General features: G+C 40.5%; 1 protein-coding gene across 1 annotated transcript; it reads left to right on the top strand.

Annotated features, from left to right (window-relative positions):
* Positions 1-203: 203 nt before the first annotated feature.
* LOC145438852 (uncharacterized) lies at positions 204-14,882 on the top strand. Its single transcript, XM_080316217.1, has 13 exons — positions 204-240; positions 443-595; positions 3,619-3,788; positions 4,591-4,714; positions 8,686-8,803; positions 9,905-10,053; positions 10,147-10,284; positions 12,385-13,058; positions 13,546-13,619; positions 14,005-14,091; positions 14,264-14,352; positions 14,413-14,476; positions 14,602-14,882. Exons 1-8 carry the CDS (start codon positions 204-206, stop codon positions 12,537-12,539), a joined length of 1,044 nt encoding a protein of 347 aa, XP_080172343.1. The 3' UTR covers positions 12,540-13,058; positions 13,546-13,619; positions 14,005-14,091; positions 14,264-14,352; positions 14,413-14,476; positions 14,602-14,882.
* Positions 14,883-14,949: the final 67 nt, after the last annotated feature.

Here is a 14,949-nt window from a genome sequence, read left to right on the forward strand (position 1 = left end):
AAAAATGATATATAGCTTTAATGGTGAGCAGAGCATCGTATTTCTCTCTCTCTCCATCCCTCTACCTTTCTTCGCTGCCCACATGCGGATCGCTGATTTCATTCTCTAATCTGGGAGAGTTGAGACTGCTCTTGCATACGGATGGTAAAGTGAATTTTATCGCCCAACAAGAATTTCTGCTAAGCGTGTGATTATAAGTCTGAATGATAGACGAACGGGGCTACCGACGGGATGACACATGTATGTATGTATATACATGGGCTATTTCGCCCGGTCGTTATGACGATTTCACAAATAAAGGTGATGTAAACGTACCCCAAAACTATTTCCTATTTCACAAAACTGAAAGTGTGAAAAATATGTAGTTTTGCTTAACAACTGAAACTGTAACCATTTGAGTATACTTATATACTTATACCACTTGAGTACCGATACTGAATAGCTTACATCACGTTTCCAGACCAACGAGGGTGCTTCGCTCCGAACGAATTGGGCAATTGTGAAACGCTGTCCAAGTATTTCTGCAGCAACACTAACGCATTCCACTGCTGTAATGGGGATAATTGCAATAGCCAAGATCCGCTGCTGAACTGGGGTGAGATATTGTTTGTTTGTTTGTTTCGTGGTATTCATGGTGTTTGTCGACTACTAAGGTCATTTACATCAGGCCGATATTCTTCATTTTCCGTAACTGCCGACTTATAGCACGGCCCACTTCTAGGGTTTTTGTAAGACACTGCTTACGCGGATGAGGCGGTGTCTTACAAAAAGGGGTGAGATATTGCGGATGGCACCGATTTAGATAAAACTATAGCGCATGTGTGCATGTAGCGTGGCGCGCACCATTTGCGGTTCAAGTTCGCATAATCACCAAATTTCCAAAAACTTCTGGTGTGAAAAAACACTGAAGCACTGTGACTGATACAAATGCGAATTTTTGATATTTTCAATGACCCTCACTATGATTGCCTCCTCTACATAGATAGAAGGTTAATTTAACGATAAATCACCCCAGATGCAGTGATATGACAAGCAGCGATGTAGGATGATACTAAAGAGCTAATTGGAGGTGCAGAACTCCAATATACAATTCAATATTATATTCATAATGAAATTAACCCGTGATGCGCTCGGAGAAAAGCTCACCCTTGATTCATCCCCTGAAACCTGATTCAGAACAGACAAAGGTCATGAATTCTTCCATTGGTAAGCATTTGTTAGATAATCTTGTTTGTGTGAAAGCTTATCGAGACGATCGATTTCGCATCGCCAGGAGAAGCCGTTCGCACCTTCATTTGTGTGCCTTGGAGTCGACTTTTTTAAAAATACGCCAGCCAAGTCTGTACCAACAAAAGGAGTTCGTGTACAATCTAAAAATAGTGCATTCAGATTAAGCACTCTCATTGCTATGATTGTTTGAAATGTCATGTTGGCGACGTAATACTTTGTGATACGATTGTCGCCATACAATGTTCCTTCCACTTCTCTCTATTAGTTGCTGACTATTACCCTGACGAGTACCAGCCAAATATATTCGTATTCATTTCAATATGAATACACTATTCATTAGGAGGTGCTCTTGTTAAATGCTTTTTAATCTAAAAATGACGCTCGAAAACGTATGTGAGTATAAAAGATTTTGCAGCTCGAAGACGTGATACTGGAAGCAGGCTATGCTATTTTCAGCAATTGCGTCATTCCGTTAGTCCGACGTATGAATTACCGACCGGGACGCTTAAATTTCACCAAGACTATCGCACTATCGGCACGAATATTACTATTATAAATATAAAGCATTTGACGGGGCTATCCTGATGCATTCATCTCTTGCTTGTCTTTTGTGATCATGGGCTAGGCATATAGATCCAGGCCGATGAGGATATGTTAAGTTGGAAGTGAGTAAAACTGGTTGAATTCACCCGCACTGTAAAGACGTTGATCGATATATTGTCCTGTAATATACAATGTTGTTCAGCATCGTCTGTTCTAATACATATTCGTGATAACGTCATGACAGTTTTGTTCGTCGTGCCCCAACCGCCAATCGTCCCCCCATCTACCCGCAGATTCAATTGCAACATTTGCAATGGGTCTAAGAAAATCGAATAAAACGTAATCCCGAGTGAAGTTATGCTTGATACCAACTCTAAGTCACTCAGTACACCGACTATAATGTACGTACGTACACTCGATCTAGCCCAACAAGCACTTCATAACTAACGCTCACTAACGAAATCTCAACTTCTGTGCCGAATTGAAACATCACTATTATCAGGGCCGTAACTGCCGCACCCCAAACCCCCCAATTGGGGAGGCCGAGCTCGAAGGGGGCCCAAAATTATTTCGTGAATTAGCATAAATTATAGAGTACTTTTGGAAAATTTAAGCAACTTTATCAGAAATTTTTCGCGCTGCGCGCGATTTCAAGCTGCCAAATATCTTGAATATTGGGTACTCTTCCCACAATAAAAAATACCCAAGATTTATAGAAATGGGCATATCAGCGTCGGCCATTACCTGGCCACGGCGCACCAAGACGTATAAAGTTTTAGGCCATGCAACATGCGACTGCAAGAAGTGTGCCAGAACGATCGGCAGCGAGAAAACCTTGGCCGAAAAGGACTGCCCGTATGCTGACCGAAAACTTCGTTATATATACAAAATACATGTGGGTTTAATAGTCCATAGACGCCTAAATGACTGGCACCTAAATGTTCCTGTCTGGACAATCTGAACCTCACAAGACAAATACCACCCCGCAGGGAAAAATTATATGCCAGTGCAGAAATACCAATTTGAAATCGTGAGATCTTCTAGTTTAGTACGTTTCGGCGATTGTATATTTTTGATATAGCAGACGAAATAACATCATGTAACGAAATCATACCAACGGGTCCACCTGCCCGAAGATGTTTAATTATTATTTACGGGCTCTAAATTTCCAAGACAACACCTGACTCAGCTCTACCGGTAAATCTGATTACGTAAGCAACTGAGTGTAGAGGACAAGGAATTGATAGCAATATATATGCAATTCCCGATCTTATTGGCCGATTTTATCTTGAACTATCGAAAATTTTCGCGCTTCGCGCTGGCTTACTACGCAATACATCTATACTTTCGTGGCAAAGTGAACAACGTGGTGGCGGCCTGGAGGGTCGGTTTGTCACCCTATGGGAGCCCAAGACTCCAGTTTTTTGGGGCCTGACGAAGTGCTGTTTCGTTCCTGCCAACGGGTATACAATACATCCGGTCCTACCCTTTCAAGCACAACTCACTCTGCTCTACCGGTAAATCTTATTACGTGAGCAGAGAAAGGATAAAAATTGATAGCAATATATATGCAATTCCTGATCATATCGCTCGATTCAGTCATGAATTATAGAAATTTTTCGCGCTTCGCGCGTTTAGACGGTAAAAACTGACTCAGTAAACGGCCCCCCGATATAGATGATACGCAGCGGTGAACAACGTACAGCCTGAGGGGAGTCTGGGGGGCTTCGCCCCCCATAAGTTAGGTTTATCACCCTATGGGGGCCCAGGACCAACGTTTTGGGGGGGGGAGGCTGACGAAGTGCTGTTACGGCCCTGACTATTATGTACTCATCGTTTTAAAAGCTCCGAAGATACCAACAAACTTGGTGAGTTACGTGACTGATTCATCGGTTGAGCTGTCGTGGGATCCCATTTGCATCGGAGATTATCGTTATGACGTAGAATATGCAAAATTGCTTGGCGGAACAACTGCAGGTCAAGACCACACAACAGTCGCGGTATACACGAATGCGGTGAGTACTGAGTAGGCATATATGTGGATTTGCTACTACGCAGTTGCGAGATAGTCATAATCACTAAAAAAAACTAGGTGGAATGGGTCCTACAGCTTTGTAACAGAAGCTGGGCGCGACCGTTCGAATAGTCGAATGGAGTAGCTGGAGTTGATATTTTCTATTGCCGAAGTTATGACCCTTCCGTCTAGGAATTGTGTTTGCTGTAACGACGCTTATATCGCACCGTGAGACTATATCTAAGCCATTTTGATTCCATTGTTAGTGAATGGTTGTTACTCCGACTCTCTGATGTAATCGCATAATGATATACTTACTTAAATACAATTTTCTGGTCTTCTTTCACTGCGTGTGACATCTTAGTTACTTGTATTAGACTGTTCAGCTCGATACTAAAACTGGACTCAAAAAGAAGGAAGGCATGTCAAAATATATTAGCTACCATCTTTCACCATCTGCATCGCCCAGTTGTCATGGCAATTTTTCATGCGAAAGCGATACAAATCTCCCCACGTACTACGCTCTACTATTGACAAAACTTGAAATATATAAATGAATTATGTTTGCTGCGGAAACTGTCGTTGAAGTAGAAGTGGCAGTGATCTAACACGAAACCGCTTGAGTAAGCTAAGTAGCAAAATTGCACAAAACTTACTTGAGTATTTCGCAAATAGGATTAGGCTACTTCGTAACTGACCAAGTGACCATTCCTGACTGTTGTGGCTAGTTTCGATCCACTAAAGTCAAATATTCGTACGGGACAGAAACATTTCTTTGCTGATACAATGCATCTATTTACCAGATCGAGGTTGGTTCGCTGGAATCCGGAAGTTCGTACCTTTTCCGGGTGAGATCATATCACGGCGGAGTTTTCAGTGCGGCCCAGGCTGTCGAGGCCTCAACACTCGCGACATCAACAACAACAGGTCTGTGAAATGTGATAGGGTGAAGACATCGTACGAGAAATCATGGTGCAGATGTTGACTGTTGTGGTGGTAGGTCGTGTGCAGTAGCGCACTCGGGAAAGGTTGGTTTTCGAAACCGAAACCGCGACCTTCTGAAACGCCAATTACATCTCCAATATGTAGAAGCAATGTGTTTAAGCGACTGGTATTACGCTGTTGCGTATCGGTCGAACAATTCGATGACACTTTCCAAGGTGTAGCGGTGAAGCCTCCCATTTGTGAACTGATGTCTGAATGGAAACAGTAGAAGTCATAGTGATTTTCGATAAATATTCATTATAATGTTCTATTTAGTAAAATGTTTTCGTTCTTTTAACACTCTGTTGATTAACCTGATGTACAGTTCATTTTATACACCAGTAATCTATGGTGATGTATTAGATGTCTAGTTAGATGTGGATTGCGGTAGATTTTTGTTCTTATGACTCGTCGAAAATTTCGGGTCTACGAAGGCTTGCAGTTTAGAGTAACTGTTCCGCGGGTTGGTAAAGATTAAGAACCACTGATCTATAAACAGAGGGAGTGCAAGTGCTCGGCGATGGTAATCAAATAGAAGTAGAATCAACGCCTGATTTTTCAACTCCATTACAAGTTGCCATTTCCAAGGCATGTTAACACTACTTCAAGTGGGAGTACAATATGATTGGTATTAAAATCACTAGGGTTTACCTTACACAAGTTAGAATTACGGAAAGTTTTTGTTGCAGTTAAATACGTGGAAAGTTGCACTTATTATTCACAAAAGTTGCATTTATGGACAGGTTCCCTGAAATTTTTAGGGTATGAGCAGAGGTGGTCCGTAACGAAGTACTTCTACTTTTTCGAAGTACTCAAGTAGTTTTCCTCTACTTCTGGTACTTACTCAAGTAGATCTTTTTCCCGATACTTCTACTTTGTAATATTTTGTGAACTATAATTACTTACTTTACGCTATTTTCATTTTGTCAAGTAGAAGTAGTTTAATCCCCCAAGAAGATAGCCAAAGGAATTTCTGGGCTGTTTTCACGTAGTACCAACATTTAATTTTCAAGTCATGTAATACCAAGCATTTTCGTTGTGCTTCGCGCCAATGTTCCCTCTAAGCTGCGCACGTGCGCAAATGCGCAGTGCTGAAACGGTCTCTGCGCACAGAAAATCAACGCTACGCACAAAAAATCAGAAATGATGTTTTTTTTATAGTTGTTGCGCACTGTTGTCCAATGGACCGCGCAGACGCGCAGATTCGTGAAAATTAAGATGGAACATTGCCAGGGCCAAATAGTGTTATCACTGAAGTCTGAAACCGAAGTACATAAGTGCGCCCTGCAAAGGTAACTATTTGCGCTCCGTGAAGAAATGAGAGTTCACAATCACCTGCGCCTCAAGGCAGATATTTTTTTTAGTATGGCCTCGTACACGTGAGCGATACTGATATCATTTCATTAGCGCATTATTTGCTGGGAATGGGGAAATAGCATGGTTTAACAAAGTTATAAATAACAACGGGCTAGCTCGAAGTTAATCTGCGAGAAACTAACGAATGATAGTCTTCTCCGCGTGGCATGGACATTGCGTAAGATTTACTCAGGACCGTAACTTTCGCACCCCAAACCCCCCAATTGGAGGGGCCGAGCTCGAAAGGGGTCCAAAATTATTTCGAGAATTAACACAAATCATGGTGTATTTTTTGAAATTTTTCAGGAATTTTTTTTTCGCGCTACGCGCATTTTATTATTCTAAGATATCTGATTATTGGGCACCCTTTCCCAACAAAAATTAGGCATGATTAATAGAAATGGGCAGTTGGGCGTCGGCCATTATCGCACCATGACGCGCCAAGACATATGAAGTTGAAGGCTATGTAACATGCGATTTCAAGGAGTGCGCCAGAACGATCAGCAGCGAGAAAACCTTGGGCGAAAAAGACTGCCCTGGTGCTGACCGAAAACTTCGATATATACAAATATATGTGTAATTGTCAGGGCTGTGGAGTCGGAGTCGGTGGAGTCGGAGTCGGGTCGATTTTCGCTTGATGGAGTCGGAATCGGAGTCGTGAAAACTATAATAGCTGGAGTCGGAGTCGGTGGGAAAATACTGACTGACAGTTTGTGAGAATGACTATGACTTCGACTCCGACTCGAACTTCTCTATCATGAAAACATTTGCTTTCAAAGAATTTTCAATATAATTTTTATGTACCACCAATCACTTTTAAAATTAACCATACAGATCAGGCGCGGCCAGCCTGTGGCACGCAGGCCAAATTTGGCACACGAGAAAATTAGGTGTGGCCTGCGAGGTAATTCTCGAAATTATTTACGACATCAGGTACAATTGCAAGGCCAACCAAAATTTGATTAGCATGACCGCGAAATTTGATGATGACTAAAACAACAGTTCTGACGCATTGACGTATCCAGGGGTCAGCCACATTTATCCCATATCTTCGTATATGACCATGAAGTAGAATATTTCATAGCAGATTTATTTGACTTGAAATTTTTCTCGGTACTTCGCATGATTCATTGTCGCTAGATTTCTTGCATTCAGTATTTGAGCCCCTTCTGAAAATTATAAATACATATAATTCACAGAATTGAGTCTATTTATATTCTCAATTAGGAGATACGGCTTCGCTTGTGCACTCGCAGCGAGATCGTCGACAAAACATTTGCACAAAATGATAGAGGCATGTTCACTGACACCGTCGATTTTGCTGTCTAAACGTCGAGACGGGGTGTCCGAGAAAACAAAGAATTAGTATCGCATTATTTCCATCTCAATGCTATTATTTACATCCCATGATGTGGACGACTGCTTATTTTGTCAAAAATTGACACCTCCTGAGATGTATCAATATGAATCAAGCTCTCTACCCCTTCCTAATAGCTTCATTTGCAGCTTTTGACAGTCCATGCGAACGAATTACGATCGTTTTCACAATTACTTACTTACTTGAGTAGATTTAAAGTCAGTCAATTCTACTTCAAGTAGTTTTAGGTTGCTTATTAAAGAAGTACTTCTACTCGTACTTGAGTAGATTTTTCTTCAATACTTCTACTTCTACTTGAGTAGCTTTCTTGACTACTTTGACCACCTCTGGGTATGAGATACCGGAATGGTTCCGTATCGAAGTCACTCCGGCAAAAAACCAAATGTTGGCGACACCAACATAATCAAAATCCTGAAAAAAGTGATCCAGTGAAAATATAATTTCTGGCGGACTGGCCTGAATGTACGTCTAATCAAAAAAGACCTCAAATTTAAACGACGGTGAAATAATCAAGCGATCTATTTACATAGAGTGCCAACTATTTTCCAGTTGCATGAAAAATAGAAGAAAAAAAACTTGCAAAATATTGCATGAAAATTGAAAAATGTTGCAAGATTCCTTCAAGCAGTTTGAAACACAATACTACACAACTTCTGAGTATTTAGGAAGCTGCCAGAAGTTGTAAAAAAAGTTGCAAAAGTTGCCAAGATTGCCATTAATAACATAATGCATTTTGCAGTTAATCGGAGATGGGTACCTTCGAAATTGCAGGTTGCGTCTGCTGTCTGCACGGCTAACGCAAAATCACTAATGACGATGCAAATAGGTAGAATCCTCGAAAATATGTTCTGTTAACGTGATACAAAGGTATTTCACGCGATTCTTAAAAATGATGAAAACCTTTCCCAAAAGTACCATCTGCTTTTAAAATCAAAATTATAATAAATTATCAGTTTTAGCAGAGTGGAATTTGTAAATGCTACCGGGCGAGTCATGTGATTGCTTGTTAATATGGACTTTGTATTATGGGCCCTTGATTCATGGTGCGAAATGACTTGGTAGTCGGTGCACCAATTTCCCCTTATTCAACCAACCAACCACCACTTCATGTATGAAGGATTCCGATCTGGCAACCTGCATACATACGGTTAAGTCAGTAATTCCTACAATCCCATTCCAGGGGCAAAGTGCTGGGTGACCGACAGGTATTTCGAAGCTGAAAACTACTTGAAGACATGTCCTAATTCCGGTGACTGGTGCTTCACGCAAGCCGAATACTTCGCGAATACTTCGGAACGGTATTATATATATGGTTCGTCGTGTCAGTACACGATTGGCGCAAATATTTTGACGAGTTGTTCGGCTGTGTTTTGATTTTTTCAAGTCGAAGTAGAAGTAGCACCATAAATTTCTACTCAATGACAAGTAGCAATAAAATTAGCAATTTCGAAGACACGCCAAACTAGAAGTAGAAGTAGAAAATGATGATCTGAAATGTACTCGAGCACGTATGTCTTAAAAGTAGATTTGGTAGTTGGTTGCATACTTTTGACAGTTAATCGGAAATAAAAAATATTTTTTTTTATCAAATTAATGCACCACGATATGGTGATATGAGGAGAAGATAAAAAAGTGGTGCCGAAACCCCTTGTTTGTTTGTGGTATTCATTGTGTTTGTCGACTACTGTGATTTTTCACACCAGGCCGATATCGGTAAGGCTTTTCTAGACACCGCTTACTCGGATGAGCTGGCGAGGAGCGTAGGTAAACTTCCAATATTGAGGTATCGGAATTCTGAAGTAGGCCTCGGGCGGACTCGAACCCGCACCCATTGGTGTTGCAGTCGCGAATTATACCACTGCGCTATATTGCCAGTCTCTGAAGCGACTTGCAGCAGTCTATTATTCAGACACCCCCTTTGGTCTACAGCGTGTATAAATAAGAGGCAAGCACAGTGTATTTGAAAAAGGATAACATAAAAAGAATCAAGATGATCAGACACGCTACGAAATTTATACTGTGTTACCTAGACACGGCGGTGATGACGCCGAGTTGTCATGAAAATTCCGTTTGGTAAAAATGATGCAAACTTATCCCAAAACTAATTTCTACTTTATAAAATGCAAAGTGTCGATAGTAAGTAGTTTTGCCAAAAAAATCTACTCGAACAGAAGTGTTAGTAGTCTCAAAGCATAACCACTCGAGTATCGAATAAATTAGAAGTACTTCGTTATTGGTCACCTTTGAGTGGGTTAACCATTCTCATCGGCCATGAAATTAAAACAAAACACTAATGACCTTCAAGTTAAAACGTCAATACACTGACCACGAGAGAAACTCTACTAGCTATCAGCAATACCGGGTGGTGAGCTATGGCGTAATTTGTTCAACCTATTCAGGCTTCATTCGAGAGGTTGCATGAGCGAATCTGATTGTCAGAAATACGTGGCATCCAATGATAAGGCTTGTAAGCCTGGAGAGATCGGGGCGGTGTGCCACTTTTGCTGCAAAGGGCAATACTGTAACACAGTAGAGTGGACCTACTCTGGTAACTACCCTCTTTCTGTCCATTGATACCATGAAAAGTATCAGTTGCCACAGCTAATATGCGTTTACCGACAATATACATGTTTCCCGGTAGGATTAACCTGCGAAAATATACCCGTCGAGGAACGTATACATTGCGGATGGAGCGGTATGCCAATAGCGGCTTGTCTTCAACGTGGGTGTTGCTACGTGCCGTCCAATGATACAACGGCGTGGTGTCATCACGGAAAATGTAAGATATCGTCACGTGCACTTCGTTGTAGCCAAGTAGTTTGCCAAAGTATGTACGGCCGATTTGAATAGGAACGCAATCAGAGGTGATCAGTAACAAAGTACGCCATTTGGGGGGGGGGGTACTGGAGTAGATTTAGCCTATACAGTACACCTGATACTTAATGCTTGAATAACTGCTTCGTGGTACAAAATTAAAGATTGCTTTCATCAGAATATCCATGGTCATAGTAGGGCCTACATTAATTATCACTTGAAGAATTATCGGGTGGATCTGTTCAAGAGTTATCGCCACAGTAAAGGGATTCAAACAGATTCAAGGGTAAACCCAATATGGTACAGTATGACGTAACCCAGCGGTCTCGAACACGCGGCCCGCGAGACCATTTTGTACGGCCCGCGACGGCATTTTGGATTTCGACGTACTCGACAATATTCAATAAACATTTTTTTTAATTCGAGAACTTAAATTTCGCTCTAAAACTACTCCAGAAGCCAGAAACTACTCATCAAACTTCACTATTACATCACTTTCAAAATTTAAGACGCAGCGGAAGCTTATATATAACGTGACACCACTTGTTTAAGATGGTTAAACGTGACCCGTTAATAATTCGTACTGAAAACTCTGATTTGGACTTCGGTGCTATCTTTTGTAGAATTACTCGAACTCAATGGGTGATAAAATAAAAATGACTTGAGTTGAGTCGCGTCAAAAGATACAATGACAGAAGTACTTTTGTGACGTGGAACGCCGTGACTTGGTACAACCACGGACGAAACAAACTATCAAGCAGATATTGAAAATAGTAAAATATCAAAAGGTCGTGGCTTGCGTTTCGTCGCTATTTAGATATCTAAGCAGGTCGGTATGGTAACCATGTATAGTTGTTTACATCCTGCGTCATTTTGGGTATCTTTATCCATGTTATTTTCGCCAATTAAATGTGGCGAGTATAAAGTAGTCGTAGCCTACGCTTCAAATCTGTAACACAAATGGATTCTTCGGCGATTAGACATTTTTATTGCTATATGGCACAGTAGTCGACATATTCAAGTTGTCATTGATCTGTTCAAATATTCGAAGATAAACCTAACGCTGATTTAATTTGATTTTGGTAATGACATGATCAATAGCCTAGTTATCAGGAGTATACCCGGGACCCGGATTAGGCTGTACTGCTCCAATGCTCTGATATCAAATCAATCTTTGTAAAATTATAAAATTCTACCTCTCTAATTGCAGCACGTCAAATGTCCGCTGAGCTGCAAAATTATAACGCGACAGCTTTTACGATGTCCTGATGCATTTGTTCTCTCGCGTCTACAACTAATTATTTTGACAAATTATGCAAAGTAGGCCTACAGCAGCAATTTTATTGAAATGTCTAAAAATGTTATTTTTTCGTGCCAAGCGTGAATTCACGATAGTAAATCACATTTTTACGATGCGTGTGGAATGTCAGTCTGAAAGGTCCCATCAAATAAGACCTACTTGGAAATACATTGAATTCCCCTACTATTGGTGCTGCGGCCCGCGGTGCCAGCAAAAAAGAAGGAAATTGACCCGCGAGCACATTTGAGTTTGAAACCTCTGATGTAACCAATAAACTTACAAAACATGAAATTCGCATTGTGCAATACTAGCAACGACAATTGTTGAAACGACAACGGCACATACAAAACAAAGAAAACTAATGGGGCATTTGTAAATTACACAGAAACACGTTTCAATCTTGATGACAAACTTCAGTCATTGCCTACGTTAAATGGATACGAGTTTCAGCCGAAAATATTCGAGTATATTTCACTATACATGTATTATTATATTTGTAACACCCGCGATTCGGCGTAGGTGCCGACTGTTACAATCAATTACCAGGGTGTCACAAATTAAATTTTATCGACAACAGGGCCCTAGATAGCCTACTCGGCGTCTTCATGACATTTTCGGATCCATGCTATCACTTTAGAGACGGAAACAGTATCCGAATTGGATCAGGATTTTATCTTATCGAACATGATTTCATCCGAACCGCGTAAATCTTGACGCGTTCCTTCCTATTGACCACATGATGTCAAACTTATTGTTTCATTGCAGTTCCTGCTGCACCGGCGATCGCTCAGGCACAGTCTCTCAGCGCGTGGGTGATTGTGCTGATAGTGCTATTTATCCTATTTCTGATCATTGTCGTCGCCATTATCGTATGCTGTTGCCGGAAAAGACTAAGGGTGGATTGCACAGATGTCGATTAATCCCTAATCGCCGATTAAACGTCAGTAATCGGCTGGCTTCCGTGGCACAGATGCCGATCTGCAACTAATCGGTGAATTTTAATCGGCCAAATGTTATCCGCCGAGAGAGGTGTCTAGAAAGTTAATCGGCTGTGTGCTTCGCGTTGACTGCGGTCCGGGCAGGCTATAGGTACACTAGTATTTGGTATTGAGATGGTGTTAACTGGATGCTCTGACGTGCAGTTGCGGTATTACTTGAAAATATTGTACTCAGACACTACTACAACTGTTGGCGCATATTATGGGCGTGGGCCTACCACAGCCGATAGTACCTTATGCTATGATTACCGGTATGACATTTTTTACAGACTGTACACTGTACAGAATTCGATAGTATACTTTGGTAATAAAATACGAGGACGGAAAATTGCAACAGACAAGAAGAGTTTAGAATAATTGAATTGATAGAAGAATATATTGAAACCAAGGAAGACAAAAAGACTGATGGCAAAACAAAAGATGCGGCCTGAGATGTAATGAGTAAGAAATATGCAGCTATGAATACTAGTCCTGCGCGTGCAGCCGTACAACTGGCCAAATCCAGAATGTATTGAAAAATTTGAAACGAAAAGCAAAAAAGACATATGCATCACAACGCGTCGAACGGGCCAAAACTGGCCCACCTCCAGTTGACGAACTCCTTGGAAAAGGTTTTTGATAGGAAATTTTACTGGCAATTCTTTAAAATTCGCAGTAGGAGATGTATTGTTTCCATCCGTGTGTATCGTGACTCTCTGCGTGCTTCATACTCACGTTTTAACGCTCGTTTTGAACTGAATAGACAAATTTTGATGATCATGAAAACATGGATTTATTGTATTTTTGTAATTCCCAACAAACTAACCATAGCCAGAGACTGCTGCACGTCATCAGCTATACGAAAACGACACATGGGGAACACTGCTCGGCAAATTCCTAATCTGAAATTGATTTTTATAGCACTGGTATATTTATTATCACTTTTCAGACCTTCTTCCATCTCAAATTGAATGTTTGAAACATCGGTATGACTACGATTGCGTATTCGATAGTCACATGATGGTGAGTGCATTTAGGACATCAACTTTTTTAATATGTTACAACCAACGGCAGAGGAACTTGCATCCAATTTTAACTTGCAACAGTCTGGCTTTGTTACTGTGCGTGTGCAGGTGCCTGAGCAGTATCGTTGGCCATTATTATTGTTAGGCTTGCAACTTGACTTGAAGATTTGACTTCGAGTCAGGATTTCTCATACCGTATGTCATATTGAAGCAGTGACTCGAGTCAAATCCATTCATCCTATTACAACTCGAGTCAAGTCATGATTTTAGTCCTCCATGCTTCCTATGTTTCGCGGGGTTAAGATAAACCGTGAAAAAATCATTTGAAAGTAACTTATCTAATGTATTTCTAACTAACATTTTTAAATAAAATGTTTATTCAGATGCATATTCCGAAGATTCAGTTTGCACCTTCATCATCGACGAGGATGTGAACACAGAGGCTGGTTCTTTATGTCACAACAGCGATGGTAAGTTGAGGTACTAATTTGAAATCCATATGAATAGTGTTGGTACTAACATAGCCACACGAATACTTCAAATAGAACATTGCGGGTTGTTTTGATTGACATTAACATTGCTCTATTGAATTTGAACTCTATTGAATCAATACAACTGTTGTTAACCATAGTTTTCTTGCAGCAAATGAAATTGCTGCCTTTTCGTTGCTGATGGCGATGTGACGCTTCCTTCAGTTCCCTCGACAGACTTCAGGATGGAACACCAGACCGGTAAGTGTTAGCATACAAAGATGGTGATGCAACCCACAGTTTATTCATTACTACATTCAGATATGCAAGATGAAACAGAGAACACAAAAAGCTCAACGGCAATTGTCTTGAAAAAGAGAGCCAGGTGTGTTGCTGAAAAATCATATTTTAACTATAATGTTGGTGATCAAAATGTGGTGTTCAGAAATGAGCGTCCTGGAAATGGCAAAGAAGCAGCATGATATCAGAATGAAATATTTTGAATTACAGATGCATATCAAGTACCAGAAACTGGAAATGGAAAAAGAACTGCAAAATTGAGAAAATACAGCAACAAATCGAAATAGCACAAAAACCAGACTTGGACAACTAGTTAATTGGCTGTATAATTAGAATAGTAAGTGCAAAATGCCAGTAATATATTTCTAACTTAATTTATGGTTTTGCTGAAAATTCTACAGTAGAACTCTACAATACTTAGTAGAGTTGTGCAGATTTCCAAATTTTCACATATTCAGTAATCCCTATTTTGATTTAATTGAAAAATGACTACTGTGTCTATAATTATATTCTAATTTGGAAAAATATGCAGCCATAATTATCATCATAGTCTAATAA

This window comes from Botryllus schlosseri, chromosome 1 (genome assembly GCF_051294905.1).
Source record: "Botryllus schlosseri isolate E-star chromosome 1, Bs_hap1, whole genome shotgun sequence".
NCBI classification, from domain to species: domain Eukaryota; kingdom Metazoa; phylum Chordata; class Ascidiacea; order Stolidobranchia; family Styelidae; genus Botryllus; species Botryllus schlosseri.

Coding starts and splice junctions, on each gene's coding strand:
- LOC145438852 (XM_080316217.1), top strand. CDS start 204: ATGATAGACGAACGGGGCTACCGACGGGATGACACAT. Junction 241..442: donor CTACCGACGGGATGACACAT/GTATGTATGTAT, acceptor GATACTGAATAG/CTTACATCACGTTTCCAGAC. Junction 10,285..12,384: donor GTGGTGTCATCACGGAAAAT/GTAAGATATCGT, acceptor GTTTCATTGCAG/TTCCTGCTGCACCGGCGATC.